Raw genomic sequence first — 17,865 nt, forward strand, 5'->3', positions numbered from 1 at the left:
CGCAAGAATGCATGCACACACACACACACACACACACACACACACACACACACACACACACACACACACACACACACACACATATGCACACTTTTCTTTCATTTTTATATTCCTTTTAATTTTACACTCATTGAAAAGCAAAAGCACTGCTTAGCGAGTGTAAAATAATGGCTCAGTCAATCTTACTCTTGTATTCATGGACACATACACACACACACACACACACACACACACACACACACACACACACACACACACACACACACACACACACACACACACACACACACACACATATACAATGCATGGTGGTACATGCACACACAGATTTAAGGAAATATATAAATGGGAGGTTAATAGCTATGGACCAGTGAGTTAGGTCACAGCAGAACTTAATAGTGCGTGTAACTTGCAGCAGCATCCTCCTGCTCATAGCACACAGACAAACTAAATGTAAAACATCAAACCAGGAGTGGTAAAGTCTGTACGGTAGTACCAAAGCTTAATAAGTATTCACCAGCATTCATTTGTCATCTCATCTTTTTTGTAATTTTTTCTTGAATGTAATTTGACATATCAGTGGAAAATCACATTAATTTCATTTACTTATACATCGTACTCTATACAATACTTTTTTTAGAGGGGAAGCACGTTATCGTCAGAATTACTGGATTGGTCTCACTACACTGGATCCTACAAAAGGATATGTATGGACGGATGATTCCCCAGTAAGTGATTCTGCCAGTATAAGTAATTTACTTTACGTTTATCTTAGACTCTAAACTCCTAAGCAAGTCTCATGCAACTTTATTCATGATAATTTCACTTTTAATTCAATAATTTTAATATCTGTTTTTGAATGTATTCTTAGAGTTCTGCAGTATTTGTGCACAGCTAAGTTGTTTACATGCTTCATAACATTTTTTCTTGCATTCTACTCTTGCACAGCATTTTTAGTCTAAAAACATATTACTGTTTCTTTCTACTTTTGTAAGAATGGAAGTAGGCCTATATGAATGTAACTTCTTTGAGACATTACATGCCAGGAAAGCACCAGATGTTGTGCTGACTTGTATTTGTGCAGGTGACATTTTGATTTTCCTCTCACTTTCTTCCTTTCTCTGTCTCTGTTTCTCTGCCTCACTGCATACCCCACAGCTGTCCAGATGTGTGCATAATGTCCAGAGTTTTGCTTCATATTTTTGGTCTGTACCTCATAAAATTTATATATATATATTTTTTTAGCATATCACTGAGGATCGAAGTCACTAAAGAATGAAAATGCATGCTAACATGCATCCTGTTATTCTAGTAACCTTCTAAGTTTATGAGTAATATTTAAAATATATCCCTATTTTTTGGGCCTTTGTCATCCCATTATTTTAGGCTTTGTCCAGATTTCTTGCACTTAGAAGTTGGAAGGTATGCCACACTGTCTTAACACTTTTCTATTTTCCCTCTTTAGCCTTAGGAAAATCAGTGCTGCTGCTACAGAGGATTGCATAATTAAGTAAAATTATGAAAGTGATGCTTCTGCTGCCAAAAAAGTCTGGATTAGTAAAATTTAAAATGTTGTTTCCTTTTCATTTACATTCAACAGGAATGGAGATTCAGTATTTTTTCTATTTAGTAAGCTGTGTCACTTCTTATATGTACAGGCACACACACACACACACACACACACACACACACACACACACACACACACACACACACACACACAATGTGAATTTGCAACTATACTGGCATATTGTGTAACCAGTTTTGATTATTGTTCTGAGTCTCCCCACTAATAGACATGCACATAAGATAATGCATTTGCATATCCATTAAAGTGGTTGGAAGTGATTAAACAATAAATATTTAAAGTGTAACAGAATTCATTATAGTAGCATACTCGGACATGTAAATTGTAGTTCGCAGAAGAATTAGAAGTAGAAAAGAACTATGAGTGGGCATCATCATGTGAGATTCATAATACAATAAAGTAAGTAATGGTTACACAGTGTAATAAGAAGCAATCCTGTATGATAGCTGTAAACTCATATCATTGAAATATACCTGCTTGATCAGCACTGGAGGAAATTCTTCAATAAAAGTACACAAATGCTCTAAAATAAGGGTCTGAGAGATAGAAAAAAGAACATTTGTGGTCAGATACACAAAACCTGCAAACAGGAACAATCATTTTTTCATGGGAGCAAGCCCCATCTTCCTTGGACTTTATTATTCTCACTCTGACATCTTTACAATTCAGAGAAAGAGTAGTCAGTAAAAAACATAAGAAATGTCCAAGTTCTTCCACTGAGATGCCATATTCTTGGAGTGTCCATTGCTATTGCTGAACGATGCCTTACAAAATATATGTAATATAAAATGAATGATCAAAAGTATGGAAAATACAGTATCTGGAAACCATGCTCAAGCAAACAAGAACAACCTGCTATTCAGTAACTTAAAGTAAATCTCCAGAAGTAGTGAATTGATAACAAGACCCCACGATGCTTACATTTGGGTGGTATGAGCAAGTAACAGAGGCAAAGCACTGAGAGAGACAGAGTTAAAGAAGAAACCCAGAACTCTTACAAACCCTTATATTTGAAAGTTGGTTCCTTGCAGAGTTTGATCTGATGCTGTATTGATTTTTTTTTCTCACTGTAGCCATCCCATTCCATGACATTCCTCAAATTCAGAATTTTGTTTAGTTGTGTTTTAATAATGATGTCTATTCATCCTTCTCCATTGTCTCTACAGCATTTTCACGTTAAGTGTCTAACCACACCTTCTGACATGTCCAAATATATATGACTGTCTCTCTCTCTTTTGGCTTTTCCCGGTTAGTGGTCGCCACAGTGGATCACCTTGTACATGCAAGATTGGCGGTGGAGTTTTTACAGTGTGGAGTTGCCAGCCTGGTGCCCAACCTTCCACAGAAGGCACACACATGCACGCACACATGCCTAGGGCCAATTTTAGCATGTCCAATCCACTTGCAGCATGTCTTTGGGGATGTGGGAGGAAACCAGAACACCTGGAGGAAACCCACATGACCACAGAAAGGACATGCAGACTCCGCACAGAAGACACCCCAGCTGAAGATTGAACCAGAGAGCCTTTTGCTGTGAGGTGACAACTCTAACCGCTGCACCACCGCGGCCATCCTCACATACTGTAAGTTGTTAAATTTACATCATTAGCCAAGCAATAACTAATTCAGTATTTATTTGTGTTGGCCTACATGCAAGTGCAAACACATTGCTGAATTTAAGCTTCTCTAGTGGGCAGCATGCAAATGAATAAAACTTGAAATAGATATTTTAACGTAGATAAACACTACTAAAATTGATAGTTGTACTAAATAATGTTAGCATAGTCCAAGCAAGTTTAAAAAGATTTTTCTTACATAGGTAAGCATTACTGAAATGGGTAATAATGCTAAACTGTGGAAGCACAAAACAGTTATAAAACAGTTGCATTAATATTAATGAGATGAGGTACCTTGCAGTATGAGGTTGAAGCCAACAAAACTGTCAATATCCTTCTATTCAATGTTCCAGTATTCTTTACATGTGGGTTGTATTCCGCCCATCAACCTGATGTCCGGCCTGTATACAAACGCTTATAGTCACTGCCAGTACATGGGACGTCACATATAGGTACTGGCAATGTCAGCCATAAAAGGGACATCTGCATGTACCACTCTTAGAACTTTTTCACCATCATTCGGAAAGGTTGACTTCTACATACAGTCTGCAGTCAGATTCCTTTGCTCCACTTCCAACTTCAGATAAGTACCCCATTGGAGATTTACGTTTTTGCTACTGTCATTTGCTATTGTTCATGTCATTCAGGAAGAGCAAGTGTATGTGTGGAAGACAGATTTCACATAGGGATAGTCTTGAGCTTTGTCTGTTTTGTTTGGGGCCTAGTCATGATCACCATTCCTGTTCTATTTGCCAGGCCTTTGTACCTAAGACTTTGCAAAGCTGGCTTTCAGCCTTAATCCTTTGTCTTGAAAATCAGAGACTGAAACATCTGGCTGGGGATGTGATGGAGTATTCTGGGGGTTCTTTGGCTGAGCCAAGTTTGAAGAAGAAGGTAAGCAAGCTAAAAGCCGAATCCTCTTTCACTGAGCCTGCCTCTTTTGATGTTCCCCTTGAAGTTGGTGATGATCTGATGGTACTGTTGGAGGTCGGGTCCACTTCTTCAGCTGGTATCTCTGGGAAAGCCATCAAGAGTGTAGATGCTAGCATGCCTGAAGCTATACAGACATCCAGTCCAGGTGACTTGGGGAAACCATGGATCCTTATACTGGAAGACTCTGGGGACACTCCTGCCCCTCCACCTAGGGATCTATTGGATGTTAGGTCTATGTCCGACCTCTCTCCTCTGGTGGAGAAGCTTATTAAAAAGAAACAGAAAACTAAGCACCTGAATGTTCCTTCTACTCCTCAGTCAGATTGGGATACATTTTCACTGGGTCTTATTAGGGCAATGATGGCACTGAGGCCTTCAGCTTCTTCTTCTTCCCTCCATATTCCAACGTTCACCTCTTCTCCAATGCTGGCTTCTGAGTCTCAGGGTTTTTCCTCTGTGCAGGCTTCAGAGTCACAGGTCCTTGAATCTGACTCTGAAGATTCCTCTTCTGATGAAGACTCCATGGCATACTCCACCCAGATTCCTTCCCCTCTGGAATACACTTCTCCTGAGGATGAGTCTAATGGGGGAGATTCTCCTATAGAAGAGCTTTCTTTTAGGGAAACTATTAAGATGAGGAATGTTTTAAATGGGATTCCTCCCAAATTTCAGAAACATAAAAACATTGCTATGAACTTCTTCAAACAGAAGCCCCAGCACCCTCTTCAGTTCTGCCTGTTTTCCTGCTTTCTTGCATGCTTTTGCTTCCACTTCTAAAATCCCTGATTCCCAAGGCCCTGCTCCCAAGAGACCTGACAGATTTTATAAGGTACCAAATGACTGCAAGTTTCTTTATAAATGCCCCTCTGCTGACACAGTTATGGTCTCTATTGCCTCTTACAAATCTTCTTGTGTGTCTCCTTCTGCTAAGCTGCTTCCCTTTGATAAGGAGAGCAGGATATTGGAAAGGATGGGTAAAAAAGTATATACTTCATCCACCTTAGCTATTCAGGCTATTAATTACCAGACACACATGTCTAGGTATTCCCTGGGTTTACTTTCTCAGGCATCTCTGTATTTGTCCAAATTACCTGACTCAGAGGTTAAATTTCAGGTTCTCATTCTACTGCCTGCATCTTCTCAGGTAGCTAGGCATTCCATTAGGTGCAGTTATGATGCAGTGGAGGTTTCTGCAAGGGCTGCGGCCTCTGCATCTCTTCTTAGATGACATTTATGGTTAAAGCTCCCAGCATTACCTGATGACATAAAGGCCAAACTGCTTGATTCTCCTTTAGATAATTCTGCCCTCTTTGGTTCAGCTGCTGCAGAACATTTCAAATATCTGCAGGAGAAAGTAAAGGAGCTCCAAGACTTAAAACACTTGCTTGTTTCCCTAGTCCCCAAATTCCACAGGAATCTTCCTGCCAAGATTTCCTTGGTCAGAAGACCTGCTCATTCCTCCTCTTCTATTTCTTCTGGATCTAGGTGTAAGAAATCTTCTAGGAGAGCTCCTCCATCAAAAACTGGTTGCTCCTGCAACTCCTTGTCAGCAGCCCTTTCAAGCCAGACCTGCCTCTATTTGACAACCAGGTCATTCTTCCATGTCATATGCCTCTGTCTCTTCACCTCTCTCTCTTTCTTTCAGCCTTGATGGAGATCACTCTGGACGCCTGGGTCATTTCCATCATCTAGAAAGGTTACTTTATGACTTGGAAGACTCTACCACCATTTCTAGGAGTCCTTCAACCCCCTTCCTGCCAACTTCATCTCTTTCCTCAGTTACTAGCTTAACTCTTCCACCAAGGCACAAACCAGGTTATTCCTCAAGAATAAAAAGGAAAGATATTTTACTCCAGGATGTTTCTTGTTCTAAGAAAAGATGGTCCTTGGAGGCCTGTCTTAGATCTCTCGCCCATGTAAACACCTTCCTGAAGTGTCTTCTTTTCGAATTGTCTCACTGTAAACTCTTTTTGCTCTGGCCTACATATTTCAGTTCACCCTCAGTACAGGAAATTCTTACATTGCTCAGTGGGTTTTTTGCACTTTCAGTTTTCTGCCTTGCCTTTTGGTTGGACGATGCTACTTGGTCATCTGTTAATCTTCTTCTTCTTCTTCTTTCGGCTTTTCCCGGTTAGGGGTCGCCACAGCGGATCACCTGTCAGCTCATGATTGGCAGTGGAGTTTTACGGTGTTGAGTTGCCAGCCCAGCGCCCAACCTTCCACACTTTTGTAAATAATGTAAATAGTACTGTACATAAATATCACTGTACATATAATCACAAATTTTGCAAAAGTTTGACTTTGGAAGGAATTAAAAAAAATTGTATGAATTGCTCTTTCAGTATGACTGTTTATTGTTTTTAGCTTTCTCTATGCATTTCCAGCCTATTTTACATAGAGAAAAATATGACTGAAAACTGGATTTTTTCCAACAGGGGAAAAGCTAAGAGGCTGAAACTCTACAGATACACACATTACTAAAACATTACAAGTTGTACACTATCTCTAGATCCATGGCAGGGTTTGCTAGAGCAGTTTTGCATGGATTTGTAGAAAATGTTTTTTTTTACTTTCTTTCAATACTCCTTCCTCCTTCCTGGGTTCCTTCTGAGATTTTGCACCCCGCGTATGTAAAGAATACTGCAACATTGAGTAGAAGGAGTTAGAATAGTTGTGTAAAATATTACCATAATCATAGATGTCCTTTTCTTCTATGTTGCAGTATTCTATCCCACCCACCTTACCCCCCCCCCCTTAGAACTTGCTCTCTCCATGGATGAGTGCCATTTTTGTTTGTCCTTTGGACTTTTGCTCCTCATGGGGCTAACTTATTCTGAGGATGGTACACGTGGACATCCCTTTTACGGCTGATGTTCTCAGTACCTAGGTGCGACTTCCCATATACAGGCAGCAGCTCGAAGCATTTGTATAGAGGCCGGACGTCAAGAATACTGCAACATAGAAGATAAGGACATCTATGGTTATGGTAAGATTTTACACAATTATTCTTATTCTTTGTCACTGACAATATGTGTGCAGATTTTTTAATTCAGTACTACAGTGCCAACTGTTGCTTTCTAGACTCATTTTTATAAAGTACAAAGCAAAATACCACATCTACAGTCAAGAAAGTATGTTCCCCATCCCAGTGTTAACTAATATTCATTGTACAAAGCAGTGCTACAGGCATGGTTTACTGTGCAAACAAAAGAAGGGAAATACCCATCATGGCACAAATTTAAATTAGCATCTTTATTGTGGTCCCTACATCCTGTTTTATGTAATATCCCATTGTTTATTTTAGAATAGTACGTTTTACTTCAAAATAATCAAGTGTTGATAATAATGTGTCCTTTTTAGTGTGTTTTGTTGTTGTGTGTGTGTGTGTGTGTGTGTGTGTGTGTGTGTGTGTGTGTGTGTGTGTGTGTGTGTGTGTGTGTGTGTGTGTGTGTGTGTGTGTGTGTGTGTGTGTGTGTGTGTGTGTGTGTGTGTGTGTGTGTGTGTGTGTGTGAAAGCAGAAGATACTGACATACTAGGTGTGAGAAATCCTATGCTCAGAAATTAACCATGAATCCAGCCAACTTTTTGGAAAATGGTATGCTTCTTGATCACTTAAGTGATCACCTGTCTACATCATAGTGTGGAATTTCTGTGTTCCTGTACATATAACAAAGATTATCGTCATCACAACTATTAACAGTCTACCAAGGAACAGCACAGATCAAACACTAAGACAATCTGGTCATATGTTATGTATCTATACCGCATAACAATGATTGCTACCAAGTTTCAATAACATACTTACATACACATATAAGATACTTACACACCTGCCAGGCAAGTAATGCTAAAGAATAACAGGCTACTGTTCATAAGCAAGCAATAATGCCTGACCGAGTGTGTGGTAGTGGGGATGTAACTCCTGTCCAGGAGTGTTGAAGCCTGCAGTTGCAGGGCCTCAGCAACATGGAAAAGGCATTATTTTCCCCAGCAAGAACCCACCCTAAATGGAATTATTGCAGTTAGAGAATGGGCTGTTAATTTTTTTTTTCATTTAAAATAGTTTCTTTGCCTAATGAATTTTACCTTCAAAATACATGTTATGTAACACACGTTTCCAGCAGCAACCGCCACCTTGTTGTACATATACCATAGATGTGTCATTGGAAACAAACTGAGTGAAACAAATCATGGAATGCAAGGCATTGCAACTCCTCCTTCCTCTAATGTTCCTGACTTTACCATGTAGTGCTACTCTGCCCCTCATGGAATGATTGCTTTTCTGGTAAATCACTAAAGATTAAAGTAAGTCAATAATGGCAGACATAAAGAGTTTCATACATCTGACTGTTCAATGACTTCATGCTGATGGACTGTCTCTGTCTCACTTTCTCTTTCATGTATTCTCTCTTTCTCTCTTTCTCTGTGTCTCTCACATGCATGCAAGCACACACACATGCTTTTTTTTATTTTTTACTTTGATTTCCTTTTTTTTAATGTTACGCTCACTAAACAGCAAAGCAGTGTTTAGTGAGAGTAAAAATAGCAACCATTTGCTTTTTTTGTTTTATTTTTTTGAGGCATTACCTATACATTAACACCCTGCTGGAGAATATTCAATGCTCATCATTTCATCACTGCTGCAGTAGTCTTAGCTACATGAGGGTTTTATGTGCATAAGATATAGAAGCTGGCCAGTTTTCTAAGCATAAGGGCTCCTTCCATAGTCCGACACCAGTGACAGTTCAAGTAGAGCTGAAGAAAATCAACTGTCTAGCCATCAAGCCCTCCACTGTTTCCTGCTGCTAAACAGTTCTCTACATTAACACATTGCTGGTGAATATTCAGTGTTCATCATTTGATCACTGTTGCAGTAGTCTGAGCTACATAGTGATTATATCTGCATAGGATATAGAAACTGGCCAGTTTCGAAAGCATAAGGGCACCTTTCATGGTCTTACACCACTGACAGCCTGAGAAGAGCAGAAGAAAATCAACTGTCTGGGCACCAAGCCCTCCAGTGCTTCCTGCTGCCAAAGAGTTCTCCTGTTGCAGGCTTTCACGAATCAACAGCTGGCTAGCATTTCTCCATCTCTGGGCAGATAAGTTCCCTTTGGGCAAAAACTTTCCACATTTTATTTTATAACTGAAACAATACTTTTTTCTGTAAACTTGTTTGTCTTATACTATTCCCACCATAAAAAGTCAATTTCTGTCAGGGTCAAGGCACATTCTACTAAGACCTTGACTTCCTCATTGGCATTTTGGAAAGAGGTGGATGTTGAAGTGTTCTGGAAGCAGCAACGCGGTCTTCTGTACATACTTTTACATAGCACTGCAAACTAGATTCCTTTTCCAGGTCTAGAGCAAATTTTGCTAGGACTATTCTACAGGGGCTCCTGAACCCTCTTCCATACTCTTCCCAGTCCTTATAAGCTGTGTTAGTCTGCTCATACAGATATGGCTCCAGCAGCAGTGATCACATAATTACACAGTACAGCAAACTTACCATATCAGTCAATGTTTGAATGATCACTGCTGCAGTAGCCGTTCCTTCCCTCCATCCCCTTTATTGTTGTTGTCTTTGTGTCAGAGTATGGACATAGAACTTTCTTCCATATCACTGTTCTCTTTCAGGGCTCCGGCCTCCCTCTTTCAGTTGGCATGAAAGCTCTGAAGGGCTTTGCTTTCAGAAAGTTGATTTTTTTTTCAGCTCTGCGTGAGCTGTCAGCTGTCTTGGCTCATGGAAGGTGTCCACAATCTTTGGAAGCTGGCCGGCTGTTATACCCTGTGGAGGATATAATGTAACTAGCTAACGCAGTGATCATTCATAGAACTACTGTTATGGTAAGTTTACTTTCACAAATATACTTTCGACAGTCGGGGTGAAATACACAGTTTGACTGTTTCTATAAAATAAAAAAGAACAAGGAGTAAGGCATAGGGAGACCTCAAAGCCTTAAAAGACAAAAAAGTAAAAAAACACCTACAGAGCTCTCCAGAAGAAATGCCAAATAGCCAAAAGACAAGCCAAAACTAATTACTGTGCACCACTCCAACAAAATAATACAGAAGAAATATTTCTTTTTTATAGCAGTCATCTTACTGTGAAAAAGTCAAGTGCAGTTGCATATGAGCCTCTTAAAAGAAATCTGCACATAGCTACAGCAGATACATTTAAAGGATATCTCCCTATAATTACTGATTCACATATGCAAAATGTTCCTAAACAAAACCATCTGGCTAAGGAAAATAGGATATCTAGTAAGCAATGCACAGTCAAAACAGTGTTTTTCCGCATTACATATGCTTCTGAAAAAGATAAAATCATATGGCAGTCTTCAGTTTGACAAACCTCTGTGCTGTTTTTAAGACTGGTAGTAGATGACATAGTTACAAGTGCCACCATACTGATTAACTGCAGTATTCCTAAAGAAGCAGCTCCTGATATGTGGAATTTATTCTGATCTTTAACTGTGGTGATGAGAAAATTGCCATCCAGTCAGCAATCTGTTTGCTGCCTAAAGTTCTCAAGAAAATGTTACATAAGCAGCTATGTGACTAATGCAAGAAATTCATAAAGCTAGCAGTAACTCAATATATTTTTTACACTACGCATGGTATACACATAGCATTCATGAAACTAGTTGATATTACAGTGGCATTTTCCAGATTACTCCAGCATTGTGGCAAATGTTTATCAGGTGAAAGTTGCACCATCACTGACATGGTTCTCAAGCTACCTAACTGGGAAACATGAATCTATTTTTGATCTTTGCACATCCTGTAGTGGTATGCTTAAGGGTCTATCCTTAGAACCACATGGACCCCTTCTTTTCTCAATTTACACCAATAAAATGAGCTAGCTTTCATTGAGGAACTAGCTTATCCGATTTGCTGATGACTTCATAGTCATTCTTAGTGGTATAAGTAAAAAGAGTTATTTGAGGAGATACAGACTGGCTTTAGTTCTCTTACCAAATGGATATGTAACAGTCAGTTCATCCTGAATGCAAAAAGACAAAAACTGTTTATTGCAGTAATATTACATTAATGAATACTGGAGATACAAATGGAAAATGTAACTCTTACAGGAAAATCGAAACTCTTGCCATTAAACTAGTTAAGACCTGGACATACCACAGCATCACTCTAGAGAAAGTTCTATCCTTCATAGAGCACACACTAAGTACTGTTAAATATGCCAGTTACAAACTGGATGGTTTCCTCTGAATAAAGCCTCACATATCATCTGATATAATTTATTTCCTGCTCATGCCCTCCTACTCCCAGAATTACTCTCAATTTGGTTGTAATCAGTGCCATTAACAAAAACTTGCAATAGCGCAGAAGACCCACCAACGCAAGGGGGTGGAACTGACAAATTCTGGGTACAAAGGATACATTGGGTAAGTGAAGAGGGCAGCTGCCTGGGTACAAGGTGTTTGGGGGCACACTCAGCAGGCCATGGGGTACTGCAGTACTAGCATTCAGAAAGGAATCCTGATACTGCATTTGCAATTAGAACTGAAGCACTGAACAGAAACAAGAAAATAAAAAAATAAAAAATACTGGACCACCAAGGTCAGTCGAAGCACTTGCCACTTTATTAACAACACCAAACAACTAAGCACTTTCACCAGGAAAACAAACTGGCTTTTTTGAGTCATCTGGTTAATAAATACCCCCATCTTTAAATATCCTACTACAGTTCCCTCAAACCAATCAAAAATGACAACAATAATGACATCATTTCCAGATAAAAACACTCATTAACAGTAAAAATGTATATGTATATATAAAAAAACATTTTGTTTAGTCACCACCTCTAAAATTTATACATGTAATGTAGTTTCATATAAAGTTAATATTTGATAGGAACAACATCTCAAACAAAATATTCTTAAATCACATTAGCCCTATATTTTAAAACAGGCATTAAGGAGGTACTATCATTCAATCCTGGCAACTTGAAAGCGTTAAGCCTCAGTTTCCATTTGAGTTCTTTCAACTCAACCTCTGCCTTTACATCAAACCCTCCCTCCCTGTTAAAAACTCTATCAACTACAAAAAACATAATTTTTTTAAATTCACGCACTTTTTACTGTGTAAATAAAGTGCATTGTGCTCTGGAAATTATGTCATTATTGTTGTCATTTTTGATTGGTTTGAGGGAACTGTAGTGGGATATTTAAAGATGGGGGTATTTATTAACCAGATGACTCTGAAGAAGCCAGTTTGTTTTCCTGGTGAAAGTTCTTAGTTTGGTGGTGTTAATAAAGTGGCAAGTGCTTTGACTGACCTTGGTGGTCCGGTATTTTTTATTTTTTTATTTTCTTAGTTCAGTGTTCCTTGTGGACCAGTGTTTGTTTGTTTTATACTGAACAGAAACACTTTGTGTGTGCTATTTTAACTTTAAAAAGATACTTGCTTCATTTGTAGCAATCAGTTTGTTGCAGTTAAAGAGCAGAAGAGTTTTTTTTTTTTTTGATCCTCAACTCCAACTTGACATGGGTACCATTTTCAGGAGCTGCACATGGTACCAAAATACATTGACAGACTACTGTAGTAGTATATCCACATTCATGTTTTAGTTTCTTCCCTTCTACTCATTATTGTACAACCCATATGAACATCAAATGCATTACTTACAAAGAGTTTTTTTCTAACAGGAACATTTATTATCACTTCTAAGATGATGCAACAGTAGAGAGCAGATATCTTCTCCACCAGAATGTCTTGATATTCCTTAAGCAAACAGCAAGACGGGAAAACCAAATACAATACTGGCAATCAGCCAGAATAATCTTCTATCACCTATAAATACATTAGAAAATACCACTCAGTTTAATAGGTTCAAGAATCACTTTCACATCTTATAGACTGTGTACAATGTTATAAAACTGGATAATCTAAAAAATCAGACCATAATTCAAATATATTTTTCAGCCTGAATATTATATTGTTGCATGATTTATATTATATAATTAGTGTATGTCTTGCCATCATTTTTATCATCTCTTTTCTGTTGCTGATTATTTTAAAGTATTATTTATACAGTTATACATCAAACATGCAATGCTGTTGTCACATATTTATTTGTAATTATTATTGTGAAGTGGTGTTTTCCTCATAGGTCACCCCTCAAAATGGGTTCTTTGTATGTATGTATACATATTTGTATATATGAGTCTATGGCATTTAATCAAACAACCATATGTTTGCATTACAAAAGATTGATTCAAAAACAATGAAACTCCACTAAATGAAAAAAAAAAGAAAAGAAATGTGTTGTTATGCAGGAGAAAAGCCCCCTCCTCCCACTCTGCACTCTACATCCCCTGTAACTAACCAACTCTTCAGTGCACAAGAGTCGAAAAAGGGCAAATCCCCACTCCTTGCCCTCTCAGTACCACAAGCAGATACTGACATTGTTTGACCTTATGAGAATTAGATCTCATATGCCTGCAGGAATAACATTCAATATGTTGAATGCTCAACATAATAAATGGCTCCCATATGTGTGTGTGTGTGTGTGTGTGTGTGTGTGTGTGTGTGTGTGTGTGTGTGTGTGGGGTACACACACACACACACACACACACACACACACACACACACATACACACAGAGAGCTATGCATTGTTTTCTTGCTTATTTCTATGCATTAGATCCTTATGAGGTTCAACATTATTGTTGCAAAAATAGAGATGTCGGGGGACTTTTTGTCTATCTCATAAAATTGTTTTCCTTTTAATTGTGTTGGCATATTCAGTAGTCCAGTCAAGATAGTTAAATAAAATATTTGGCCTAGACAATCTCTAATGCCATTTATTGAGCTTTAAACACTGCTGGATAACTGATTCATGTTGTTTACTTAGACTTGGTATGGCTTGTAGCAGTTTTATGTGTATGACAGGGTGCAATGGGTTTATTTTTTATGTATAAATGTATGTAGGCATGTATGTATGTATGTATGGATGCATGTATGTATATAAATGTGTGCATTTCCTTATTTATTTCTTTTATTTATTTATTTATTTCCAGTTATATTACCGGGGAAGTCCACTGGGCCCAGAGAGCCCGTTTTCAGTGGAGGCCCAGGGAGAAAAGCTCCATGAAACAGATTACAGTAAAGATAGCAGTCCAATAAAAATAAAAGTACAAGTACAAATACATATCAAATAATACAAAGCATGAGCAATATTGCCCATAGTGGAAAAATATTGTGCAGATACATTTTAACAAATTCACACAGTTAAAGTCAAAAGTCAAAGCTATTTACAATGTTTACATAGTGTGAGAGTGTAAATGAGTGTTTCAATAGGAACTTCAAAAATGTATAAATAATTCCTTATGCACAGTTTGTATATTTAAACATATGATTTTATTTTTATGCAACATTTTACTATTCACTAATATTAATTTAAATTCATATTTGTTAACACTTTGTAATTGTAGGTGTTTCCATGTTATTGCAACTAATTAAACTGCTGCTATTGCTATTTTTCTGAGGCCTGAACTCTTGACTGGAACAGATGGTCTACTCACTGAAAACAAAATAAATTTAAAACTCCTGATTCTTCACACTTAGCCCTTCTTGACCTTTATTCAGTCTATCTTAGATTATTTTGTAGATTTTATTTTTAATAGCTTATGTTGCTACTTAAAATGATCAGCGCAGCTGTTCTGTTGTAACTTTCAAACTTACTGACCTGCATGGAATACTTCTCCCAATCATTAAAGAAAAGAAAGTGGAAAAAAAACTTACTGGATTAACTTACTGTGTAATTGTTTTCTTTGTGCTTCAGTCTCATCTTAGTTGAATTCCCCTTTTATTTGTTTCCTTACCCTACCTCCAATTCCCACCCACAAAGACCACTACCTCTGATAGAACCATCACCCTATCACAGCAGAGTAGACTGTTACTACTCCTAAACTTACTTTACTTTACACAAATACTTCCACTCCACCAAATCCTTTTGCTTATTCATTGTCCACACAGTACACAGCTCCATAATTATTTAAAACTATTCATCCTCTCCTGGGCATTTGAAGAATCAATGCTACTGAAACTCTTCTCATTCAGGGCTTTTATTTCTCCCTGTTTTACCCTATGAACTATCCACCACTAATCTTTCTTGACCTTAATGCTCCTTCTGAATTCTGTTATTGACTTCAGCCTCTCCTCTGCACCATGAATCTTCATTGATCTTAACTCTCTCCCTCAATATTGTTGGTTCCAGCCTTTCAGCTCTAATCACCACTTATTCATCCTGAATTTGTCTTTACCTCTCATTTTCCTTTCCCTTATTACATGTCTGCTGACAGCCCATTACCCACATCAAACTATTTCCAACATCTTACAACTATGCTTATGACACAACTCCTTTTAACAACATCCCTGATTTTCCTTTTCCACGTAACATTATACCACATCATGCTAAACAGTAACTTAATGACAGCTTCAGGCATACTATCATCGCCACTCAGCTCCACCACATCTCACATGCAAATAGCCCCTAGCCTATCCATCCCTGCTTCCATTTACCAACTCAAAAACTACTGACCGGGTATAAACCCAAGTTTTCCCAGAGCCAGGTTTTAGACCAAAATGTGAAGTCAAATGCCCTCTGGTTAACTTATATTTATCTACTTAAATGTGGGGACATTCCTCTTAAGCTTCTATCTAAAAATCACCACATAGTAATCTGTCTACATCCAGTCCTGACATACTGATAAACACCCACCAATCTTGCAAGACCCATGGATTTCAACTTTTTAATATTAATCATAGAGGAATTAGAAACAAAACACCATGTCTTGAAAGCGCACACCACTCCAGACATAACAGTAGTTAGAGAAACATGGTTGGAAAAAAAAAGAGATAGAAGATGAAATTTTACCATCCGGATATAACATATTTAGAATTGATTGAGTGATAAGAAAGCCAGTGGGGTAGTCATCATATAGAAAAATCTATCAACCTTTCACCTCATCCTTAAAAAACGCCCTCAACTAATAACGCTGCAATTCTTGTAACTAAACTCAAACTAAACAGATACAAAACCATTTATGTAGTTGTAATATACATACCCATGGCAACAACATAGACAGTGCTGAAGAGTTACTTTCCGGGATCTCAGCAGATATTAAACAATAAGTAATTGTTATGGATGTCCTAAACATTGACTGGTCAACCACTGACAATAACTCATTCATTAATAAAATCGACCTATATGAATTTACTCAACTTATCTCCTCTCCAACTAGGTTAAACAAAGAACGTTGAAGAAGATCTGCCATTAACTGAATTCTCACTAACATTCCAAATAAAATCATCTCCTCTGGTTCTCATCCACACTGTCACAGTGACCATCTCCCCTCCTTCACCTTAGAAAATACAAGTGACATCTATAAACAACACTATTATCTTGTGCGCAAGCCATCCTCCTTCCAAGTAAATAATTTTATCTCAGCCTTACAGTCAGTCAAATAGAATACCCTATATACACTACTCTTAGATGAAGTTGTCTCACTATTTAATACTACTTTTTTGAACATAATAATACACATGCTTCTGTTAGATCTAAAGAGCTAAAGCAAATCCTGTTACATGATTAACTAGACACTAAATAACTTATGTTTCTTTGAGAAAAAACATGCAAAATCTGAAACCACAAGAAAACTGAGCCAATTCTGCAGAAATGCAAACTCCCGAGAAACAGCACCAAACTAAAGATTAACTCACATAAGTTACTGGCTTCCAGTCCATGCAAATATGTTACTTCAGGAGTCCTCCCTGATTTCCTTATCATCCACCTTCCCATATTCACCCATAGAGAAATTATTCACCACACTAAATAGCATCCACATAAATCAGCTGGTAATGTCATCATCTTTCATCCTAATATCTTCACTGATCTCCCAAAATCAATTAATTGGTCTATACTCATAACCTTACCTCTGGGTGGTGCAGTAAACAAATTCAATAGTATATTCCTGAATACCTTAAACATCCTTGCCCCCAAAAGAAAGGAGAAAGTAAAAAACAATCAAACTCCAAAGTCCTGGAAGTTATGGCATAAGAAAAAAAAAGATTGTAAGGAGCTTCAAAATTACACTAAGAAACAAATCTATTTGAAAAAAAATATTCAAATCCCCAAGAATATCATAAACATAATCCAAAAAGATTTAGCTATTTTATTAAAAAATAATCAAGTCTGGCTCCAATACCACCAAAAACTCTTGTTCAGATATTCCTCCTCAGAAACAGCTGCCAAGTTTATCTCTTATTTTATTGATAACATAGCAGCCCTTACCTCTGTCTCTTCCCACATCATCTCATCTTAACCACCAGTGTAATCTCTCTTTGGGAGTTCTGCCTTTTCACTTCAACCTGTCTATACTTCATATGCGGAATAATTCTTTCATTGTTTCAAAAACTGAAGCCTTTTTCACCCTCTGGAGTAAGTTTTCATACTGAATACCTTAAGGTTATGGAGAACTCCACTGCATATCGAGTCTTACTTCTCATCAATAGAAGTATCGAAGAATCTATTGTCCCTGTTCTATGGAAAATATTTTATATTATTCCTATCCATAAAAGTAGCAAAACTACTGACATATGTAACTTTAAACCAACTGCCATTCTGTTTCCCCTTTTTAAAATTTTGGAAAAATGTATTTATAAACAATTATTCCTGTACCTCTTAAAAGCAACCTGCTGAC

General features: G+C 37.8%; 1 protein-coding gene across 1 annotated transcript in view; it reads left to right on the forward strand.

Annotated features, from left to right (window-relative positions):
• The window catches only part of LOC122796777 (macrophage mannose receptor 1-like), a 1,798,323-nt gene that overhangs the window by 866,090 nt on the left and 914,368 nt on the right, over positions 1–17,865 (forward strand). The window contains exon 14 of the mRNA XM_044065505.1: positions 641–728. Coding sequence (XP_043921440.1) covers positions 641–728 — 88 coding nt within the window. The remainder of the gene's footprint in view (positions 1–640; positions 729–17,865) is intronic.

The sequence above is a fragment of the Protopterus annectens genome, chromosome 3.part0 (genome assembly GCF_019279795.1).
Source record: "Protopterus annectens isolate FY-2018-M chromosome 3.part0, PAN1.0, whole genome shotgun sequence".
Lineage (NCBI taxonomy): Eukaryota > Metazoa > Chordata > Ceratodontiformes > Protopteridae > Protopterus > Protopterus annectens.